Below are 23,439 nucleotides of genomic sequence, written 5' to 3'. Positions count from 1 at the left end.
TTGTTTTAATGCTTCCTGGTCAAAATACTATGAACTAATATTCATTATGTACACAAACATATGTAAAAAAGGAAAAAAAAATTAGATAATAAGTATCATAAGGAAATGGCAAAGTCATGATTGCACTATTTTTTAACCCTAAATTCATCCGGGTGCACAAAGTTACCAAAACGGACTGCACTAATTGTTGTGCAGGTTCTGTGTGCAATAGTAGTTATTTACATTATTTCAGAAAAATACTTTTGTCTCTGTAAGGCCCCGTCAATGTCAGGTAAGGCAAGGCAGTCAGGCAATGACTATAAAAAAATATTTAATCCTGGAGACTAAGAAGCTTTCAGAACACCTCAGGGGTGCAGTTGTAGAAAGACACAGACAGGCTGCACACAAGTCCCTGTGGAACAGCACTGCCTGCATCCACCCAGTCACAGGCTGTTTCCTGTTCTCAGTCCATGTGCAGACATCACCTTGCATTCCTCTTCATACAGTTAGGAACTGTGTTGAAATTTCAAGTGCTTATTTTTAAACCATTAACAAAATGGTAGCAATAATACAACATTGTAAGACAGTTTTCTGCCCACATAGTGTAAAGTACAGTCTGAGACAGTGCCAGTGGTGGTAATGTGCTGTACTGTCCAGTTGTAGGAATAAGAGTAAAGATGATTCATCCGAACATATTATTGTTTTCACTGCTCAGAAGTGCAGGTTTTGTGCTCCAAGTTATGTGTTGCTTTGCACTGGCCTTGGTTACAAGGTATTTCTCCATGGTGTCCCGACCTTAAATATCAGCTTTGTAAAGCTCATGATCTTCAGTATTTGTTGAGGCTGGGTCTCAGAGCTATACATTTAGTGCTGTGGTAATTCTTGTGACTGCTGTTTTGTAGTTTTTAGTAGCGATCCTGTTAGGTGTCCATCTAGCCCTGTCAGTGAGCTGTGAGTTGTGACCACTGTTTCTCCTTCCTGATGCTGTTTCCCCTGTTTATCATACTGTATTCTGGTCTGATTTTCGTCACTGTTCCCATGACATTGTTCCTGTTTCCTGTTCTCAGCCCATGTGCAGACATCACCTTGCATTCCTCTTCATGCAGTTAGCAGTTGTGTTGAAATTTCATTATTGTTTTATCACTCACAGAATAACAGTAATGTAACATTATGAGACAGTTTTCATCCACTTCTTGGAAGCAGAGTCTTTCATATGTCAGTGAATACATCAGACATGTATATTTTTTCATTCCAGTTGTAGGAATAACAGCAACATAGGATTAGTCAGATCTTATTATTTTGTTCACTGCTCAGAAGTGAAGATTTTGCGCTCATGACATCAAATTATGTATTTCTGTGCATTGTTCTTGGTTACTATTGTTTTAAATCGAGTTTGTAACGAAGGTTCAGGAGGGATGACAACAACCATGTTCAATCAGACTCAGCCATCAGTAATTATCAATCGCTTCTGACATCTATTCCTCTCTCAAAATGACATAAATACCTACGAGATCTCTATCTCTCTCTTGTGCATGTTTGTTGCATGAGTCTCTCTGTCTTGCTGTCTCGCTGTCCTCTCCCCCCTTGTGTGCATCCCTGCATAGACAGTACTACGACGCTGCCTACACCATACAATCAATATTCCTGTTTGCTGCTCCAATGCACAGTTTGATCTCAGCCAGGAACCAGCTGAGTACCAGCTAGCCATTGATCTGACTCTTCATCGCTTTTCAACATCTGCCAGCTTCATCTGGCCTTTCCCAAGTGTCAGCAAACTATGTTAAAACAGCTTTAATTCAGGACGTAAATCTAGGAATATTACTCATTTTCCTATCAAAGATATACCTAACGCATCCTGCGCTCCTATTAGACTTCCGGATCTCCCAACGACGTCATCAGCAACGCTACACTCCAGTCCGGTCAAATCTTGAGCTGCCAATACAGCCAACCTGCTGATCCTACACTTGTGTCCATAGGATCGTGCTCTGGATTTGTTTTTAAATGCTGCTTATTTCGCATTCGCTACAGTGTGTTCAGATTTAAAATGACAGGGCACAGAAGTGCTGACTGTGGTGGATAAGATTGCATAGTGCTTTTATTCAGTTCATTCTATAAATACCTTGAGGTTTTTGGATTTTGTTGTTTTAAATCTTGTGTGTCAAAATACTATGTAGTTTTATTGTGTATGGAAAAACCCCAAGATAAAGATAATTAATAAGATGAGAAAAATGACAAAGACAGGAATGCAGAAGTTTTCAAAACCCTGTACTGAGGCAAACATAAATTCAACTGAGTGCACAAATGCACCAAAACAAGCTGCACTGATAGTTGTGCAGCCTTTATGTGCTATAATTTCAAGTGCTTATTTTTAAACCATAAAGAGAATAGTGTCAATAATGCAACATTGTAAGACAGACTTCTGCACTCATAGTGGCATCACAGTTGGTAATATGAACATGAATATGTCATATTTTATTTGATATATGTCAGTAAATACATCAGTCTGTTAATATGTATTCTTCTCATGGGTAACATTAAAATTAATTCAGTTTTAAACACTACCAATTTAATACTAGTCTATTAGTAAAGGAAAGACTACGTTTGTGACACTATACTGTTACAGATATTGTTAATGAGCAGTACAGTGTGTCAGTGTATGAGAATATGTCAGTGTTGTTATTGTGCAGTACAGTGTGTGAGAGTGTGTCAGTGTTGGTAATGTGCAGTACAGTGTGTGAGAGTGTTTCAGTGTTATAAATGTGCAGCACAGTGTATGCGAGTGTGTCAGTGTTGTTGATGTACAGCATAGACTGTGAGAGTGTGTCAGTGTTGTAAATGTGCAGTACAGTGTGTGGGATTTAACAGTGTTGTTAATGTACAGTTCAGTGTGTGAGAGTGTGTCAGTGTAGATAATGTGCAGTACAGTGTGTGAGAGTGTTTCAGTGTTATTATTGTGCAGTACAGTGTGTGAGAATGTGTCAGTGTTGTGATGTGAGATGTGAGAGTTTCTCACTTTCTGTTATGTGTTGGCAGGTTGTGCTCGTATCAAATTCATGTCCTTGAGACCCTCTGCTGATCCTCAGGAGGGAAACAGCTTCTGAAATGAGTCTCTCTGAGGAGCCTGAGGCTGAAGATGGAGCACTGGGCCCTGAAATTGAGAGGTAAGAGGGTGTTCTTGTGTTTGGGGACCTGATTGACTCTGACACTGAATCTGTTTGGCTTCAAAGCTATAAGGATGTGTCTGTGTTATTGTAGGTTTCCCTGCTGTCCCATGTCTGTTGTCAGTTATGTGACTGTAGTAGCTGAGGTCTCCTGGCCCTGCTGTCTTGGGTCTTGTGTTCCATGTGTTTTGTCAAGTGCTGTCAGGACATGCATGCTCAGTGTCAGATCCCAGAGGGATGCATGTTGTGGGAATGTTACTGTGTCTGGGTGTATACCTTAGTTTGAGGTAACTTAAATTATATACCACATTCTGAGCTAGCGTTTACCAAAACCTGGCTTTATGCGTCTATTCCGGACACTGCTATCCTCCCGAGATGCTTTTCTGTCCACTGTCAGGACAGGACAATGGACTCGAGGAAAATCAAGGGTGGAGTGATGTGCTTGATGGTTAATAACTCCTGGTGCACAGCTGTGGAGACTATTTAATTGTCATGCTTTCCAGATCTTGAACACCTGACAATAAAATGCCACCCGTTCTGTCTACCGAGGGAGTTTACATTGGTGGTCCTCACAGCGGTGTATATTCCACCACAGGCAAACACCACAAGAGCCCTGAATGAATTATTTGGACACCAACACAGACAGGAGAACTTATACCCCTAGGACGCATTCATCACAGTAGGGGACTTCAGTGGCACGGACCTGAAGAAAACCATGCCTGCATCAGCATATTAATTGCCTGACGAACAGAACAAATACGATGGATAATATTCACACTCCCTTCCAGAATGGCTACAAAGCCCTCCCCCGACCTCCCTTTTGCAAATCCGATCACAGTTCCATTCTGCTACTTCTTGCCTACAGGCAGAAACTCAAACAGGAGAAGCCTGCGACACGAACCTTTCAGCGCTGGTCGGATTCTATTCTACATCAGTGTTTTGCCACTACTGATTGGCAGATTTTTCGTGAAGCTGCCGGGAAGGACATTAACCTGTAAGAAGACTATGCTACTGGTTATATCAATAAATGTATCAAAGATGTTGTCCCCAAAATTACAGTTCGCACATACCCAAATCAGAAACCGTGGGAAAATGGAGAAATATGCACTAATCAAAAAAGCTAGAACAATGACTTTTAACTCTGGAGACATGGACAAGTACAAAGAATCCAGATCTGACCTGAGAAAAGCCAACAAAGGAGCCAAATATAACTATAGAGCAAAACTGAATCATACTATCACGATGACCAAGACACCTGGAATATATGGAATGGAATTCCCACCATCACAGATTACAAAGTGCAACCCAGCAATATGACACAAACTGCCTTTCTCCCTGATTAACTAAACTCATTCTATGCTCTGGTCGAAGTTCATAACACAGAACCAGCTAAGGAATTCCCAGTAAAATAGGGGGAATACCCACTGTCTGTCTCCAGAGCTGATGTGTATAACGTTTTCAGGAAGACTAATCCACACAAATCCCCTGGCCCCGACGCTATCCCTGGACATGTTCTGAAGGCTTGCTCAGACCAGCTGGCAGATGACGGACATATTCAATCTTTCCCTTACTTAATACACAGTCCCCTCTTGCTTCAAGAAAACCACCATTGTGCCCAGTTGTACTCACATCAGTCATCATGAAATGCTTCGAGCGGCTGATCAAAGTATATATCACCTCTTCACTGCCTGACAACTTGGAACCACTGTCATTTGCATACCGACAGAGCAGATCAACTGAGGACACCATCCCCACTGCTCTACACACTACCCTCTCACACCTAGACAAGAAAGAAACGTATGTGAGAATGCTGTTCGTTGATTACAGCTCAGCATTTAACACCATTGTACCCTCAAGGCTTGTCACCAAGCTCCAGGACCTAGGACTAAGCACCCCTCTCTGCAATTGGATCCTAGATTTTCTGATGGGTCATCTGCAGGTGGTAAGGGTAGGCACCAGTTCATTCTCCACCCTGATTTTGAATATCAGCATCTCCCAAGGCTGTGTGCTCAGCCCTCTCCTCTACTCCTTATTCACCCATGATTGTGTTGCCAAAAATAAAATCCATCATTAAGTTTGTAAACGATACAGTTCTTGGTTGGTGCCAGGACAACAACCTCTCTCTGAACACCAGATTCAAGGTCCTAAAAACACTGAAGCAGTCAATCCAGTGAGCTGAATCAACAGTGATGCAGAGTGTGAGGGCAATAAGTGAAAACTGCATGGAGGTGCATTTCAAACTGAGGGCAGGAGGCTCATCTTTACACAAAGGGATGTTGGAGTGTGGAACAAGCAACAGTGCCATGTGGGTATACTGATACCCTGGTATCTTTCAAGAAAAACACAGGCTGAGATCCTAGGATCAATTAACTACTATCTACCAAACTGGCCAGAAGGGCTCAGAAATATCCTTTAATGAGTGTAGTTTAGCTATCTGAATCTAGAAGGTTACCTTAACCTGCTGCCTTTCACTTTTTTGCATTCTGGCTGCGTTGCATTCCTGTTGATTTGACAAGATTTATGATTTAAAGTGGACCATAGAAGGATTTAATTAGTAATTTAATTGAATTCTTGATCTGAACTTGTGAAGGACTAGAGCAGTAAGAGATGAGAAGTTCCCAGGTAAAATGTATTACTGATTTATCACTCAGACCAACAACATCAACAGGAACATGATAATGTGTGACTTCAGCCAAAACGCTCTGACTCTCCAGTAGAAAAGTGACTCCAGTCTCTAGCTGCTCCAGTTTGGAAACCAGCAGAAACACCCTGGAGTTCGGGCTTATGTTCTTACACTGGGACTGTGTGCTGCACCCTGCAGGCTCTTTCCTTCAGGCCATGAAGAGAGAAGGGGGCTTTCAGGCTGGAGAAGTAGCAAGTCAATACCAATACCAGCACAGCTACCCCTGAACTTCACAATTGCAGCAACAGAGAGATACTTATTAAGTGTTGTCTAAATAACACTTTTTCAAATTCAAAGCAGAAGACACTGCTAATGTGTACAGTACCTTTTCAAAACATAAAAGACTTAATTTTCCAAATGGCTACTCATGAGTTTCTATACTCTGTTTTCCACTGAAAATCATCACATCTCAAGAACCCATTCAGGTGCATCCTGTTCTCTGCCTCACTGTTTTACAGCCTCTCTCTGTTTTTTATGAGCTCCCTTTCAGTAAATTTTCTCTTTATTGTTAGTGACTTATCTTCTGTAAGTTTAAGTCCTGTTTGCTCTGCACTTCCTGATCTTTTCAACTGTCTCTGTTGTTCAAAGGGTCAAGCTGTACAGACCAGAGTCACCAGTGCCCAGCTGTATGTCTATGAAGAGTGAGGAGTCAATGGATAAACTTATACACTTCAGAGCTGGAGACTTCATTACTGACCACAGGTGAGGTCATGTTGCCCATGGAGTGCATCTGTCAGCAGCTCATGAGATAAAATTGTGTGAACTGGATTACTTCTCACTTTCTTATTTCCTATGTTCCGTGAGAAGCTTAAGAACAATAAAAACTTGATAGCTAAAAAATGCAGAAAATAAATAAAGGGATGAAAGAGTGTGTATCCATTGCAGACATGATCACAGACACACACAGGTGTGGAGGAACAGTGAGTTGTAATTGAAGTTAACTAACTGTAACTGGAGTGATGAGCCGCAGAATATAAAACCTGAATTTCTCAAATCAGATCGACCACAGGAGTGAGGAAGAGGAGCTCCACTAGGACACGCTGTTCATTTCCACACTAATGTCCAGCTGGTTTTATTGAGCTGAGCTCCCTGTGCGGTGTATGGGCAGCAGATTGATGTCAACTTGATGATGATGGTGGAGTTGGCAGCTGTAATTATTATTGGCATAGGGGCGTGTCCATCACTCCGATATTATAATTATTGATTAGAACATCCAACCCCTCGTCCTCACAGTGGAACCTGGTCAGTACGAGCTGTAGTCATATACAGCCTGAGTCAACAGGGTAACGTGCACTAGGAGATAGACAGACACTGGAAGATGCAGAAAAACTCTTGATATCCTCATTGTATAGAAAAAAATAATTAACCGCTTGACAATTTGTGAAAGCAATAAAAAAGATACACAGAATGTTAGGTTATATACAGTAATTAAAAATGGATTTACTGAAGATCATTTTGTTAAAAATGTATAACACACCATTGAGGCCTCATTTATAATTGTGTAAAGTGTTGTTTAGACATTGGTCACTAATAAACATTGGTCAATGTTTTGGTGACAAAGAGATTACTGCTCTGCAATTAGTCGAGAGAAGAGTAACCAGATACAGGAATGTCTAACACTGAGGGTTAAAAGAACTGAGCCTGTCTGGTCTTATAAGAGTGACTGAGGGGAGTCTGATTCAAGATCATAGAGTCCTAAAGAGAGTGATGAAGTCAACCCCGTGAGCTGAATCAACAGTGATACACAGTGTGAGGGCGATAAGTGAAAACAGGAGGGAGGTGAACACAGAAGGACAGAAGGTTCATCTTTACACAAAGGGTTGTTGGAGTGTGAAACAAGCAACACCACCATGTGGGTATACTGATGCCCTGGTAACTTTCAAGAAAAACACTGGCTGAGACCCTTGGATCAATCAACTACTAACTACCAAACTGGCCAGAAGGGATCAGTGATATCCTTTCACTAGGAATGACAACGCCTAAGATAAAAGCGTAATGAACTATTATGGAGCTGATATTTGGCTTAACCCACTTGGCTGAGGGCCGACCTCCTGGCCATAGGACGAGGAGGCCAGGACATCAAAAAAGAACCAAGTGGGACCCCAAACCACCAATGCAGAATTTGAAAGAGCCTGAAGAAGGTGAGAAGGTGTGGTCTGTGAGGCATGGATTGTTGCAGCAATAGGGCAGTCGGAGTGCCTGTCTGCGTTCTGTATAGGTAGGGAAGTCGGCTTCTGTTGGCCTAGGCGAGTTGCTTATTATAGGTACGCGTTGAGGTGTTGATGGAAGGGAATTCAAATGAACACGGGGTCTCAATGATGAGAAACCATGTGGGCTCTTTGTAGATGGGAAACAAAATCACTGCTATTATTGGATTAGGTTAGTGGTGGTGATGTTATCTGAATGGATACAGGCCCATGTTTGCGATTGTGTCCCCCAAAAGCAGCAATGGAAATTGGAGACTCCAAATTGATTGCACTTGATTCGCACGGTGATCAGGAGAAGAGATGGAGGTAAACAGTAGCGACTTGCCTTTTATAGCCGTTAACTTTGATGAGGGTTTCCTGGATGAACGTAGTGGCCGGCTCGAAGGAAATGTGGATGCGTGTAAACCTTAACTACTTAAAGGTGTAAACTACTTTAACTATTTTAACTACTACTTTAAAGGTGTAAACCTTTTGGCATGTAACCCCTTTGCTATCTGACGATAAATTAAGTGTACGGAGCTAAGTGCTGGGACTCTTATGGACTCTGGAACTGGAGCATTGGTGGCCTTATGACAGATCTACAGATGCAGCCATTCAAAATGGGTGAGGTATTTTGCGGCATACCGCGACACGCCCACAGGGGTATCACGCGGTTCACGTGTGTCACGTGACTAACTATCCGGCGTCGCCTTGTAAAACCGCCAGGGGGAGCTTAACCTCTCATGTACAGCATTTGAGCCTTTAATTTTGAACTGTGTATTACAGCATGTTAATCATCAGTCATTAAAATGTTGGTATATTTTATGAAAGCAAGATTGCTCAGTTGGACAAAAGTACACAACCTACCTTTATCAGAAATATTTATGCATCAAAGCCTTTAATGAAGATATTACTAATAGTATTAATAATGGATGACTTTGGACAAGCTGTATACTCAAAGTATAATTTCTTTAGCACATTTGTACAAGCACTTGGAATCTGTCCAAGCCATACTTTGTCAGGCATTTTGTTTTACTTCAACGGGCATAAAAACTTCCTTGCTTTTAACAGGGCGTTTCATAATTTCTAACTACGAAAATGATTTAAAATGCGACACCTATCATGAAAAGAAAAAAATACACACCAGTATTCCATTTCTCCCTAAACATTGTAAGCTTCGAAGTCTTTAACTAACGTGATACCGGAGTCAACAAGCATACTTTTAGAATTTGATTAAAAGGGAATATAATATGGAATCGCGTATCTCAAGAATTTAATAACGGTATGATTATATCCGTGTACTGTGGCAGGGCTGTGTGGGCTGTTTCGCCTACCTGCTTATGCGAGCTGTCTTGTAGCCTACTGGTCTAGGTGCGTGACTACCAACTGGCAGGTTGTGTGTTTGAATCCAGCTGGTGCTGGACCTTTCAGTTTTATTTATTTATTTTTTAATCGCGTAACATAAACATATTACCGTATGCAAACTGTACTGTATACAATATGTATATGTATATTTAATGTCTTAACTGTGCCCGTTTAAGTATTGAATATTCATATCTAATTTTACCACTGAAGGGAAATCTTAACATAAACATACAGTATATGGCTGGTCTCGGTACTTTAAAGAAAAAAATACACACCAGTATTCCATTTCTCCCTAAACATTGTAAGCTTCGAATGAAACCACTAAATAAAGACATAAATATAGAAATCTTAAGATTTGTTTTATTTAATGTTGGTAGCAGGATGAACTCTCAGAGTGTATATCTTGTCGCAAAGTTGCTACAAGATGTTAACAGTGAAAAAGGTATTTAGAAATGAGTTATTTCAAGATGAAAAAGAAAACATACACGAAACATGGTTTCATTACGACCAGAATCGGTCTTGAGATATTTTTAACTTGATTTACAGTATTTGAGAGGTATGTCTTAACACCGATACTACAGTGCTTAAGTACTGCTCACGTATATGTTTCTAGGTTTATATTATGCATTTCATACGGTCAAATTACTTTTGAGCAACTAATAAGAAGCGCGAAACGGTATGCGTTTTAGTTTCGTTTTGTGCTGGGACCCGTGGATTGATTAGAGATATCAAGTACATACAAGTCATTTTTTAAATGTTGTAGTTCGTCTTGAAAAAATGTTACGAGTACATCATCTATCAACAATTACACAGGTTCTGTTTCCATATTGCGGATTTTGGTTACGTAATATTATTTTCTAGATTTCACGTTGTGAATATGATGGGATGTCTGATGGGATGTTTCTAAAAATCCATCCTCTGTAAAACGTCTTCTCTAGTTGTCCTGCATATGTAATCGCTAATGAAGCTGTGTGTTCTGAGCCTGGATCTCTACATTTCTGTATGAACCAGCTTAGAGGGCTAAAGACAGCTTGTGTTTAAATTGAGTGTAAGGCAATTTATGCTTCTAAAGTCATGGTAAGCATTTATTTTTGTACTGTGCTGTAAACTTGTTCTGTGCCAAGTCACATTATTTTATAGCGTTTTTATAGCGTTATCAAATACGGTGTTACTGTAGTTTCCTGACTCCCAAGTCACATGGTCTGTGATTGAAACCTGTAAAACCGGTTTAATTCGTCACAGCCAGCACTCTTCAGGTGTGAGGGTCTTCTGCTCAGAATGAAATGCTAAAATGTTTGTGGATATTCTAATGGTAGTGGGGGCAGGGTGTGTGGGAACAGGTTTGGTTGAAATTGCATTGGAGATCTATGTTCTTCACACCTGAAACATTTTCTCTGAAAGCATTTTCTTCGCAGTTTAACCGATCTTGTTACAGCATGTTACAGTTTACTATTATTAACCATATTAATTTTAAGTGCTTAATGTAAAATATTGTAAAAATATATTTTCATTGTTCAAATATACATTAAGTCTGACTGTCATATAATAAGTTAAATACAAAACTAAAGAAAAAATAGGGTTAAATATAATTCAAAATATTTTGCTAACAATGTTAACTGTTTATGAATAATAAAATGTATTAACTAAGGACTAGGATGGCACAGTTGTTAGTATGTTTTTTGTTTTGTTTCTTTTTCATAAATACAACAGTAGTACCTGATGTCTCAGTGGCTTCCAAAATTAAATTATGCATGCAAACCTGTGAACTAGAAAGATAACTAAGATTTTAATACTAATTAAATGACCGCGGGCACTTTCCACCCCCTCTACATTCTCAGAGTAGAACAGACTAACCTTCTAATGAAAGACGGTCCACCCCCCGGGTGCCCACAGGCACTTAAACTTAATATGGTCAGTAACAGTAAACAGTAACATGGTAAGAAGGAGCACGTACAAACGAAATAACCACATGTAAGACTCTGATGCTTAAAATGTTTAGGGAGAAAGTGGAATACTGGTGTGTATTTTTTCTTTAAACTACCAATACCAGCCATATACAGTCTGTAACGTAGGGATTTCTATATGTCTTTATTTAGTGTTTACATTAGTGACAAAGGCTAAACTTTTAGCTTCAGTAACTTGTACATATCTCCCCTTTTTATAAAACGACTTGGTTGAAAACTGTTCCAGAGCCACTGTTGTTTCATCAGTGAAAAGTACATCATGAAATGCCTCTCCCTGTTCAATCCACTGGAAAAAAGAAAAGGAGCATAAAGCTTCTGATGGTCATAAACGATATTCATTTAGGAGCAGCATCAGAGGTATGTTTTTAACTGCACTGCATTGGAGAGAATACCATAGTGTGTTTTTTTTTTTTACTCCCTGGCGGAAACTGGCTTCCAGAAGAATCAGTATGGCTCAGAGATTAAATAAAACTTCACAGACATTAACGAAGAGCATAACGCGTGTACTGTATACACTGCAAGTACAACCCAACTCTCTGCAGGAGTGCTGGCTGTGACGAATTGAACCGGTTTCACGGGTATTTTCAAAGTAGGAGGTGAGATTTCCAGCCCCCCTCAAAAACCCAGTAAATACAGTACTTACTAGTTAAAGGCTAGGCTCCCGACTACGGCGAAAGGAACCCTTCTTTCATTAGAAGACAATGAACATATTTTAGCCCTGAATGAATTCATAGCAAACATGGTTTACATAAAAGACATTTTTCCAAGAAAGTTTAGCCTTTGTCACTAATGAAACCACTAAATAAAGACATAAATATAAAAATCTTAAGATTTTTAAAATACATGACTTTGCTTCAATTTATTTGAAAATAAAAACAATTACAACCGCCAGGGGAGAGAGAGAACAGGGGAGGGATGTTGTTTTTGCATAAGGGGCGGGGCTATGGAAATTAGGTCTGTTTGGGAATGTGTAGTTACATGTTCTGGCTGTTTGTGAATTATCGTTGTTGAGTATGGAGTGTTGAGGTATTGATTTTGTGTAATGCTTTATGTTGAAAATTGAGGTGGATTTTGTTTATGATAAACAGGATAAACTGGGGTGGGAGGAAGGTTTGGTTTTGCATAAGGGGCGGGGTTATGATAATTGGAGGACTTTGCGAGAGTAAAATGGTTTGATTATTTGATTTTGTATTGTGGTTGTTATCTATGTTTTTGGTTGGTATTATGTTTATATGGTTGTTTTTGTTGGTTGTTTGTTATTATGGTTATTAATAATACGATCTATAGTTGAAATCTGAGCCTAAATAAAAAGAAAAAGCAAGTGAAAAAAAGCAATCTAATTACTTATTCGTTTAAAAAGCTATATAAAATAAAGTTTATTATTAATTTGCTGGACAGAGCGGTGAACATTATTATGCATAAGACAAAGATAACGATCCTGATCAGTTTAGAAATCTGTGTACGCTGTAAGGTTTTTACTTCTTAAACTTTTAAAATACACGTTTTGAATAGAAAGAAATCCTCTTCCTGGTAGTGTGTATAGCAAACCAGCACGTCTTTTTTCTCCAATCAGAGGGGTGTCAGATGGTGTCAGCCAATCACCATTCTGCGTTGGGTAGCAACGGGTGACTGTTCTCAGGCGGAAGATGTAAACAGCTTAATGTTCGTGTTAAATAATTTTTTTAAATTAAAATTCATTCTATACAGCAATCGCATATTTGGGTACCGTTTCATAAAACTTTCATGCTTAAAATGTTTAGGGAGAAATGGAAGACTGGTGTGTATTTTTTCTTTAAACTACCAAGACCAGCCATACACAGTACAGTTTACATACATACAGTAATGTTTATGTTCCTAAATTAATATTGTTTATGACCTTCAGATGGGTTATGCTCCTCTTCTTTTTATGCTCAGCTACTAAAATTTCCCTTTAGTGGTAAAATCCATATAAATATTCAAAACTAAGCGGATTAAAATGTGCACAGTAAAGACATTAAATGATTAAATCTTTGCACTACCAACCAATGCACCACGAGTGCCCCTGTCGGTCATTTTGGCCAGCCAATCACTTGCTCTGCGGTACCCTCCGGTGCCCCGCGGTGGCTTGTGGGTAGGTTACTGTACCGCGGGTTTTTACCGCGCATTTTGAATGGCTGCATCTGTATGTGGGCACTGTGGAGAGGAAAAAAAACTCTCGTTGGGAGAAATAAACCTCTGGGGGTCCCGGCCCAATGGATGCCCCAACTCCAGGCAGCTAGGCATTTTTGGATAGCTCCAGACTCCGGCTGTAGTACTGTAGCTTGTGGAATTTACATGTGTGGATATTACGTGAAGTGAGAGCAGTACTGGATCTGAGACATAATAGTGCAGAGTGGGAGAGATGATCCCGGAGCTGAATTGGATGTCCGGGATAGGGACTTGAGTCAAGGGGCAATTGTTGAGTAGCCAGAGGTAGTAAGCTGGGCGAACCGGCGTCGGCGGCAGCCGCAGAGAATGAGAGGAAGAGAAATGGGCCTGGGGCCGGATCGGACGCCGGGGATAAAAATACGAATCAGACAGGGGAATGAGGCGAGGGACTTACCTGTACGGACGTCGAGGGGGTGGCAACGGAGGACGGGAGGGATGAGACTGAAGCTGAATTGGGGAAGAGGGATAAAGAGACGACAAGACAGCGATGTGAGACATACGGCGATTGCTGACGAGTAATGAACCTGGAGCCCGAACTGCAAACCGGGGATGGGGAAGCGAACGAAGCAGGGGCAGATTGGACATGGGTGGGGTAAAGGACACAGATGAAATGGGGACATGAAATGAAGTACTTACCTTTCGATGAGGTGGTACCGGTAGCAGAAAGGGAGAGGGAAAAAAAAGCACAAAGTCGAGACGGACACCCGAGACATAGGACTTACCTGTATTAACATTAAAGAGGTGGTGCCAGTAGTGGCAGAGCTGAATAGGACAGGGATAGAAACAGAAACGAGATAGGAACGTGAGACACGTGACAGCTACTGACTGAGCCAGAGGTAGGACGCCAGACAGACCCGGGGCTGAGGTAGCAGTAGAGACATAAATTCATAAATTGAACACCAGGGACAGGGAAAATGTGACATGGGTTTTGAAAATGAAGGCTTCCAGGACAAAAACTCAACTACGTGAGCAGTTCTGTCTGAGCCTGGGAGAAATGCAGTCGTGCGGCAGCCTGGAATGTATTTATTTATTTTTATAAACGGAACACCAGAGGATCAAGACACGACAAGACGAGGACACGAGACATAAGCTCTGAATTGGACAGAAACAAGAATAAGACAGGGACGCAAGATGCGGGAACGTTTACATTTGAGGCAGGGGCTGCTTGGAGAATTCGCAGCGGAGGAAGGAGAACTGGATTTGTGGTGAGGTGGGGGCGATAATTGCAGAATATGAACTTCAGCGAGGAGTTGAATCTTGAGAGAGCTGGCCGGAGATGAGCGCTGCTGGTAGGAAGGCAAGGGATGGGGGCAACAGGGCGCAGGAATGAAAAGCTGGAAGAACTGGCTGGTTGAGGAGTGTAGGGGAATCCTCTGCGCTGCAAAGGTTCTTCATTGGAGCAGAAAATTTACAGGTCCGAAGGCAATCGAAACATAAGAGAAAACAGCACGGCTTGTGTGATGCGAAAGACACACCCAAACATGCAAAAGTCGCATGCAAAGGAGAGATATATAGCATTGGTATTCATAGCGTCTGGTGGAGGAAGGATGAAGGGAGTGATTGCTAATTACTGACGGCTGGGAACGATTGAGCGTGGTTGTTGTCATCGCTCCCGAACTTTCGTTATATAAACTCCATTTAATGAGTGATTAGCTATCTGAACCTAGACTATTACTTTAACCTGCTGCCTTTTAAATTTTAACATTCTGGCTGTGTTGCGTTCGTGTTGATTTTACAAGATTCATGATTTAAAGTGGAAAATTGAGGGATTTAGTAAGTAATTTAATTGAATTTCTGAACATGTGAAGGACTGGAGAAGTACTGTAAGAGATGAGAATATTCCAGGTGAAAGATATTACTAAAGGTGTAACAATATACTCTGATTTATACCTTATACATACAACATCAGAATCTACATGATCAATATGTGACTTCAGCTGAGCAGCTCTGACTCGCCAGTAGAAAAGTGACTCCAGTCTCTCTAGCTGCTCCAGTCTGGAAATTAGCAGAAACTCCCTGGAGTTCAGGCTCATGTTCACACACTGGGACTGTGTGCTGCCCCCTGCAGGCTCTTTCCTTCAGGCCATGAAGAGGGAAAGGGGCTGTGAGGGCAGGAGGTGAAGTGGGAGAACAACTCTAATACCTGCACAGCCACTCCTGAACATCAGAGACACTAGAACACTGAACAAGAGTGTCTATGGACACAAATGGTCACTGTACTTCAGCCTATTGTCCAGTTGGGGAGAAGGAAAGTTAATGGAAGGACAGTTTTAGAATCCAAACAAGAATTCACAGCCTTGAGACATGCAGTTCAACAGAGACAGATTTATTCATCCTGCAGAGAAGGGATAGTAGGATTATTAGAGACAGAATCCACTGTCTCGCCAGGAATTCCCTAAATTCAAAAAGAGAAACAACTTGTTATGTACTCCTTATTGTGTCAAAAAGCTATTAATTTTACAAAAGGCTATTCATTCCAGTTTCTATATTCTGTTTTCCACTGAAAGACATCACATCTCCAGATCCCAGGCAAGCACATCCTGTTTTCTAGCTCACCGATTCACTCCCTCTCTCTGTTTTTCATGAGCTCCTTGTCAGTAACTTTTCTTATTACTGTACTTATTACATGTCTCTGAGTTCAAGGTTAGCAGTTTGTGTTTGTTCTATTCACAGGATCAAGATGGACAGATCTGGGTCATCAGTACCCAGAGGTGGAGCCTTGGCCACTGATCCCAGGTGAGGTCACTGTTGTCCATTGATTGTGTCTGTCAGTTGGCCAAGAGATTGTTTGTTGTGAACTGGACCATCTCTCACGTTATTACTTTCTTTGTTCTGTGAAAAGTTTGAGAAGAATAAAATCCTGACAGCTGAAAACTGCTAAAAAAATATATACAACTAGTAATTTCTCCTGACTAATGGCTTAAGAGAATGTATGCATGGTATTATGATGAGAGACACACACAGGGTGAGGCACAGAGAGCTATAATTAAGTACAGGAGTGATGAAAAGCAGAATAAAGGACCTGGATTTCTCAGAACATGTCTGTGCCCTTGAAGTAGTCTTCACATCATGTGTGACAGGCTCCACTATAACACTTAGTCAACTTACACAATAATGTGAACCTTGTTTTATTGTGCTGAATTCCCTTTCAGTTGTATTCACAGAGGATCGATTAAAACCTGATGATGATGACGGAGTAAGCAGCTGTAAATATTATTGTTAATATGGGTGTTTTCATAACACTGTTATCGTAATTATTAGTTTACAATGTCCAGTCCCTCATCCTCACAATGGAACCTGACCAGAGAGTCCTGTAGTCATGTGGGTTCAGAGTCAACAGGGTGACTTGTATTAGTAGACAGACACTGGTAGGTGTAGGTAAATACCTGATACCTGCATTGCATAGTATACAATACTTTATTCCAGACAATGTGGGGAAGCAATAAAACAGGCACATCGAATGTTAGGTTATTTACAGTAGTTAAAAGCAATACATTTCTTGAAGGATGTTCTGTTAAAACTGTATAAAGCACCAGTGAGGTCTCTTTTAAAATTGTGTGCGATTTGTTTGAATTTGGTCACTGTGGTTACAAACAGATTACATCTCTGCAATTAGTCTAGAGAAGAGGAACCAGATACAACTCTGGGGTCAAAGGCATATCTGACAACTGAATGTTTCTAATCTTGTAAGAGTGGCTAAGAGCAGTCCTATTCAAGATGATAAAATCCTAAAGATAATGACACACTCAGCCCAGTGACCTGAATCACTATCAACAGTGATACACAAAGGGAGAGACATGATTTGAAACTACAGGAAAGGGCATTTTAAACTGAGGACAGGGGGACCTTCTTTACACAAAGGGTTGTTGAAGGGTGAAACACACAACCCAGGCATGTGGGTGTTACTGATAACCCTGGTATCTTTCAAGAACAACACAGTCTGAGAGCCTTATATCAATTAGCTACTAACTACCAAACATATTGTTTCAGCTGGGAGCCTTCTTCACCCAAAGAAGTCTCCACAGCCAAAATGTTGTGTTTATTTCTATCTCTTTTCATCTTAGAATAAACCTTTACTTGTTTCTTGTTTCACTCCCTTTCTCTACTTTTCATGAGCTCCTTGTTAGTAACGTTTTCTCATTACTCTTAGTGACTCAGCTTCTGTCCGTACAAGGTTAGCAGTTTGTGTTTGTGCTGTTCACAGGGTCAAGCTGGACAGACCAGGATCGCCAGTGCCCAGCTGTGTGTCCATGAAGAGTGACTGGTCAATGAATGAACCAATAATGTTCAATGAAGGAACCTTCACTCCTGATCCCAGGTGAGATCACTGTTGTCTCACCAGATGAGATTGAGTGTATCTATTAGCAGGTCATGAGATAAGATTGTGTGAACTGGATCTCCTCTCCCTTTTGTATTTTCTTTGTTCTGTGAAAGTTTAAGAAAAATAAATACCTGACAGCTGAAAACTGCTGATAATAAAAAAACAAAGTTCTACAGCTAGTATTTTTTTTTACTAATGGATTGAGTGTGTATGGTTAGTGTGTAATTGATCAGTGTGTAATGAAAAGAGTATATATCTACTGCAGACATGATCAGAGACACAGAAAGGTTGAGGAACAGAGAGCTGTAATTGAATACAAGAGTGATAAGCAGCAGAATAAAGGGCCTGTATTTCTCAAAATATATCTGTGCCCTTGATAGATATAGAACCAGCTCCCAACTGTGTATCCATGAAAACCGACCCTTCAGAAAATCAACCATTAGAGTGTGGAAGAGGAGCTCCACACTAGGAGGGGATCTAGTGCACAGCATCCACTAGGGATGTGTCCATCACACTCTTATTGTATTATTGGATTATTGCATAATTGTAATCCATAATTATTGGATTACATAATCCAGCCCCTCATTAGTCTCTAGATAGTGAGTCCTTTAGGCATGTGACTACTGTTACCTTAATGGCTAATTAGGACATAGCATACAGAGCTCTGGCCAAGTCAAATCAGTGTACAGTAGGTAGAAGAATATTATCCACTTGAAATATCTCAACATCTGAGCAGCTAAATGAAGTCTACAGCAGAATGAGACCTCAAATTGTATTGGTTCCAGGCAGATGGATCAAGATCTCATTTAGTCCAGATGCGTGAGGGCTATGGTGTTCCATTCCCAGCATTCCAAGTCATATGGAGACGAGATAATTGCAATGAGCAGGGCAGTGATGTCTGGAAGCTCCTGGTCATGAACTGCCATGAGCTGTCATTAACTGGAGGCAGCTGTTACAAGAAGGCTGTCAGACACTGTAGTTGTGCAGGTTCACTTCACCAGCTCTATATGTGAATTTCCACCTGAATCCTGTCGACACACTGTATATGGACCTAAATAATACAAAATACTTGGACTTGATTGATTTCCAAAATAAATAAACTGGTTTTGTTGTTTTACAGAAAACAACTATATCCAACATGCAATTTGAAATTTAAATGTAAATGTTATTTTTACATAAGTAAACCTATAATTTTTTGATAGATGTAAACCTATAATTTCAGAGACAAAACTATATATATATATATTCCTGAGAGAACAGACTGTATCACATTTTGTGTATTTTGAAAAAACACACATTGTTATTAAAGAAAACATATAACAGCAATAGAATAATAATCTGTTTGCATGACTAGGACAATTTACTTTAAATTGCAGTTTAGTTTGTGCTCATGTCCTCATCTCCATGTGTGGTTGTGTGTCTCTTGTCCTGAGCTGTCCCCCCCCTTCCTGTCTTGAACTCTTTATAGTTGTTGTCTCCTCTCCTGAATTACTGGGCCTATACAGTAATTTGTTTGTGCAAAGAGCATTTTTAGAGGGAGCTGGCATAACATTTGTAACTCTTTTTATATGTATTTAAATATATATTTAAACATATAGTGTATTTAAACATACACTGTGAAGATCTCTGACAGGATTTTCTTTTCCTCACAGCTTTGCTGGGCCTGGAGATGCACCTTGTGATTTCTGCACTGAGACAAAGCTCAAAGCTGTGAAATACTGTTTGACCTGCACTGTCTCCTACTGTGAGATACACATCCGATGGCACTACACAGTCCCAGCCCTGCGGAGACACAGACTGGTGGACATCAGTGGAGACCAGGAGCCCAAACTGTGCCAACAGCACCACAAAGCTCTGGAGCTGCTCTGTAGTACTGACCAGACTCTCATTTGCAGTCTGTGTTCAGCACAGGAACACAGGGGCCATGACATCATTTTTAAATCAGAACAGGGACTGACAAAGGTAAGAGGCTTCAGTCACTCATCTGCTATATAAGATCAGGTCTTGCTAATATTGATACTCTTTTCACCAGCTGATTCACAGTGAAACTGTGAAAGGGCTGAGTGACTCTGTGCTGTGTCATCTCTTCCCTGAACTCACAGACAGAGATCTGTAGTGACCAGTGTGACTGAATTGATACACACTCATCAATGAGGGGAGTTGAGTGTCTGTGTGCTATTTTATTTCACATGTACTGTACAGTGTAAAACATTAGTGACCAGAACTCAGTATATCAGTACAGAAACACTGAGGGGTGGTCTCACTGTGGATCTATTATCACTATGGATGTTCTCTTTCTATGAAAACTTTAGATCTCTTGATTTCTTTACATTCTGCCAATTCTGCCTCTTCCTGAAGTCTCACACCTTTCTGCTCTTCATGCTCAGGATATGGGAAGAGTGAGTGACCTTACAGATGAACTTGAGAATTTCTACACAGGAGGATTTCAGGAGACTGACCAAACAGGTTAGTGTATGAGAGCGTCTCTCAGGAGAAGGACAGAATAGGTCAGTGTGTGTGAATGAGTGTGCTTTGACGACTGTAACTGTAGGAATCAATTAAGCATAATAATTTAAAGTCTGACACATGGATTCGAAATATGCAGTATATACTTTATTGATACAACACTAAAACATGCATAACCAACAAGAGTTAAATAATATATTTTTGAATCAATCTGCTGTAATATGAATTTGATCATTCAGTCAATTAAAATATATCAACTTTTGTTATTGTCTACCTCATAGGTTATATGAGTCTCATATCAGTATCATTTATATACTGTATCATCAGTGGTTAAATCACATTCATATTCTCAACAACAACTAAATTACTTTTACTATCCTGAACTACTATATCAAATGTGTCTGACAAAAGAGCCCAAAACAAAGCATAACAACTGTCTTCTAAAAAACAAGATTTCTTCTCTATTTTTACTGTTGCACTCTCTCAGCCTGAAGTATTCAAAGAAATCCTGACTCAGACTGCTTGCAGTCACATTGTGGGAAAAGTCAGATTGCCAGGTTAGCTAGAGAGTGAAAAGCTGAGCCAGTGAGCAAACCAATGAAATGATTTGTGTGCTACCTTCTAAAACAAAAAATCACTGTTGGTGATCGCCTGGATGTCATCAGATATACAGTTGTGACCCAAAATATTGGCACCCATGCACATTTTTCAAATAATGCAAAATTTCTTCCAGACAACTGTTAAAAAATCTTTTAGAATCCGCATACTGTATGTACTTCCTTGGTGTGCAGTGGAACAAACAAACAAAAAGTCAGCTTTACTATTTACTAAATCTCAGCTTATTCCACAGGAAATCCTAAAATGGCCCGGATAATATTACTGGCACCTTCCAAAAGTACTTAGAAATAATTTGGCTTCAAACTGGTGATTTTCCTTTACTTTTGAAATGAACCAGTATAAAAAATACTAATTCAACCAGTCTGAATAGAGAAAAGGACTCATTCTCCTATTTTGTGTCACTGTGTGTACAATATTGAGCATGGAGAAAAGGAAACCAGAGAATTGTCTGAGGAGATCAGACACAAGATTGTAGCCAAGCATGGACAATGTCAGGGCTACAAGTCCATTTCCAAAGACCTTGATCCTGTTCCACCTTACATAGTGTTATCAAGACGTTTAAGGCCCATGGCACTGTAGCCAACCTCCCTGGACATGGCCACAAGAGAAAACTTGATCAAAGATTGCAGCGAAGGATTGTTTGAATGGTGGAGAAAGCACCTCGATCAACTGCCACACAGATTCAAGCTGACCTTCAGACACAAGGTACAATAGTTTCAACTCGCACCATCCATTGCCAAACTCAATGAAAGGGGGTTATATGGTAGGAGACTCAGGAGAACCCCACTGCTGAGAGAGAGACACAGAAAGCCCAACTGTCTGGCTCTCAATCATCAGTTGCCCTGGGAAACTTACATTCTCATGAGGGCTCCCAGTTTTCCAGGACCAGCTGCACAAGCCAGACTTTCCTTCACTGATCTGTATTAATTAGTAATTAACAATTCATTACTCAATTTCTCTTTCCCTATTTAATGTTGAGGCGTCACTTTAACAGTGCTTTGTCATTGTTCATTTCACCCTCTTCACTCCCCTTCGGTGCACTAGTGCTTTTAGTTCTCAGCTTCATTTGTATTCATTTCACCCATCCTGTCTACACTCCTATTCTCCGGTTCCCTGGGCAGATGCCTCAGCAGCTTCTCTGGGTGCTCGTCCTGCCCTGGATTCCTTAGCCTGTCTGCACCCCTGTCTTTGGTTTGAAGTCGAATCACCCTTGGAGCTCAGCATCAGGATTCTGTTCCAAGACCAAGCATCCTCCTTTTTTCCTGGGAGCTTGGCACAGGATTCCTCGCCGTTGCTGAGGCTGCCCAGTTCCTGTCGACAGACTGATTCGCCAGGGTTGAGATCCCCCGGCTGGAAACTGACCATCCTCTCCTTTCACCGCTGAATCAGTCTGTTCTGACTCCATTCCAACAATCCTCCAGGATTTTCTGTGCACTGCAGCCCGGTTCCTGACTGCACGGCAGCTCCTTAGCTCTGCCTTGAACCCAGGACTCCTTCCCACTGGCCTCTCTCCCCTACGGTTTCCACCTGCTTCCATGAGGTAGCTTATGTCATCCAGGACCCTAGGACTCTCCCCGTGCAACCTCATCCTGTTTTTTTCCCTACCCTAGCACTTTTTTTTCTTTTTAGCACTTTTCTTTGTCCTCTTTCCTGCTGCCTTTTTTGCCCTTTTTTGAGGAGTCTTCCTTTCCTGATTCAGGGCTCTTTTCTCTTCCTCACCATTTTCTCTCAGGCTGTTTGAGAACTTTTCTTTCCCCTGCTTATTTACTGCCTCCCAACGGAACCTTTTTTTTCTTCTTGGGGAGCCAGGCATCCTACAGTATGTCCAATCTGTCTGGAGAGCATTTCCGTGTTAGCCTGGCCTCCCTGTGGATTCCCGTTCCCGAGCTCTGACTGGGACATACAGTACAGATGCAGCCATTCAAGCTATGCCGTACAAACCCATACCGCAGGCAACTAACCACAAGCCACCGCGGCTTACCACGGTACGTGATTGGTTGGTGAAAATGACCGACAGGGGCACTCATGGTGCATTGGTTGGTAGTGAAAATATTTAATCATTTAATCTCTTTACTGTGCACATTTTAATCTGCTTAGTATTGAATATTTATATGGAATGAACATATTGAAATTTATATGAAATTTTAGTAGCTAAACATAAAAAGAAGCAGAGCATAATGCATCTGAAGATCATAAACGATATTAATTTATGAACAAATTATGTAAACTATACTGTTTATTGCTGGTATTGGTAGTTTAAAGAAAAAATACACACCAGTATTCCATTTCTCCCTAAACATTTTAAGCATCGAAGATTTACATGTGGTTATTTCGGAAACGTTTTTACATGCTCCTTCTGACCATATTACTGTACATTTATATACTTTGTGAAAATTGATCGTTTTAACCTTTTCTGCGAATACGCTTGTTATCGGAGTAAACAAAAGCATATTTATATATTTAACTGGTGTGAAGGCCATAAACGATATACATTGTAAACGATATACAT

General features: G+C 40.7%; 1 protein-coding gene across 4 annotated transcripts in view; it reads left to right on the top strand.

Moving 5' to 3' along the window:
• The window catches only part of LOC148646745 (NACHT, LRR and PYD domains-containing protein 3-like), a 2,700,574-nt gene that overhangs the window by 1,137,361 nt on the left and 1,539,774 nt on the right, over positions 1–23,439 (top strand). For 3 of the 4 annotated variants that reach the window (XM_088608542.1, XM_088608540.1, XM_088608541.1), the window contains exons 2-7: positions 3,013–3,140; positions 6,412–6,525; positions 16,199–16,261; positions 17,730–17,843; positions 19,499–19,808; positions 20,234–20,312. The exons of the other annotated variant lie outside the window; for it this stretch is intronic. In XM_088608542.1, coding sequence (XP_088464668.1) covers positions 3,082–3,140; positions 6,412–6,525; positions 16,199–16,261; positions 17,730–17,843; positions 19,499–19,808; positions 20,234–20,312 — 739 coding nt within the window. In that variant the 5' untranslated portion in view covers positions 3,013–3,081. The remainder of the gene's footprint in view (positions 1–3,012; positions 3,141–6,411; positions 6,526–16,198; positions 16,262–17,729; positions 17,844–19,498; positions 19,809–20,233; positions 20,313–23,439) is intronic. 4 annotated transcript variants of the gene reach the window in all.

Source organism: Lepisosteus platostomus, chromosome 16 (genome assembly GCF_059453375.1).
Source record: "Lepisosteus platostomus isolate fLepPlt1 chromosome 16, fLepPlt1.hap1, whole genome shotgun sequence".
Classification (NCBI taxonomy): Eukaryota; Metazoa; Chordata; class Actinopteri; order Semionotiformes; family Lepisosteidae; genus Lepisosteus; species Lepisosteus platostomus.
This window is presented reverse-complemented; position numbering and strand designations above follow the sequence as displayed.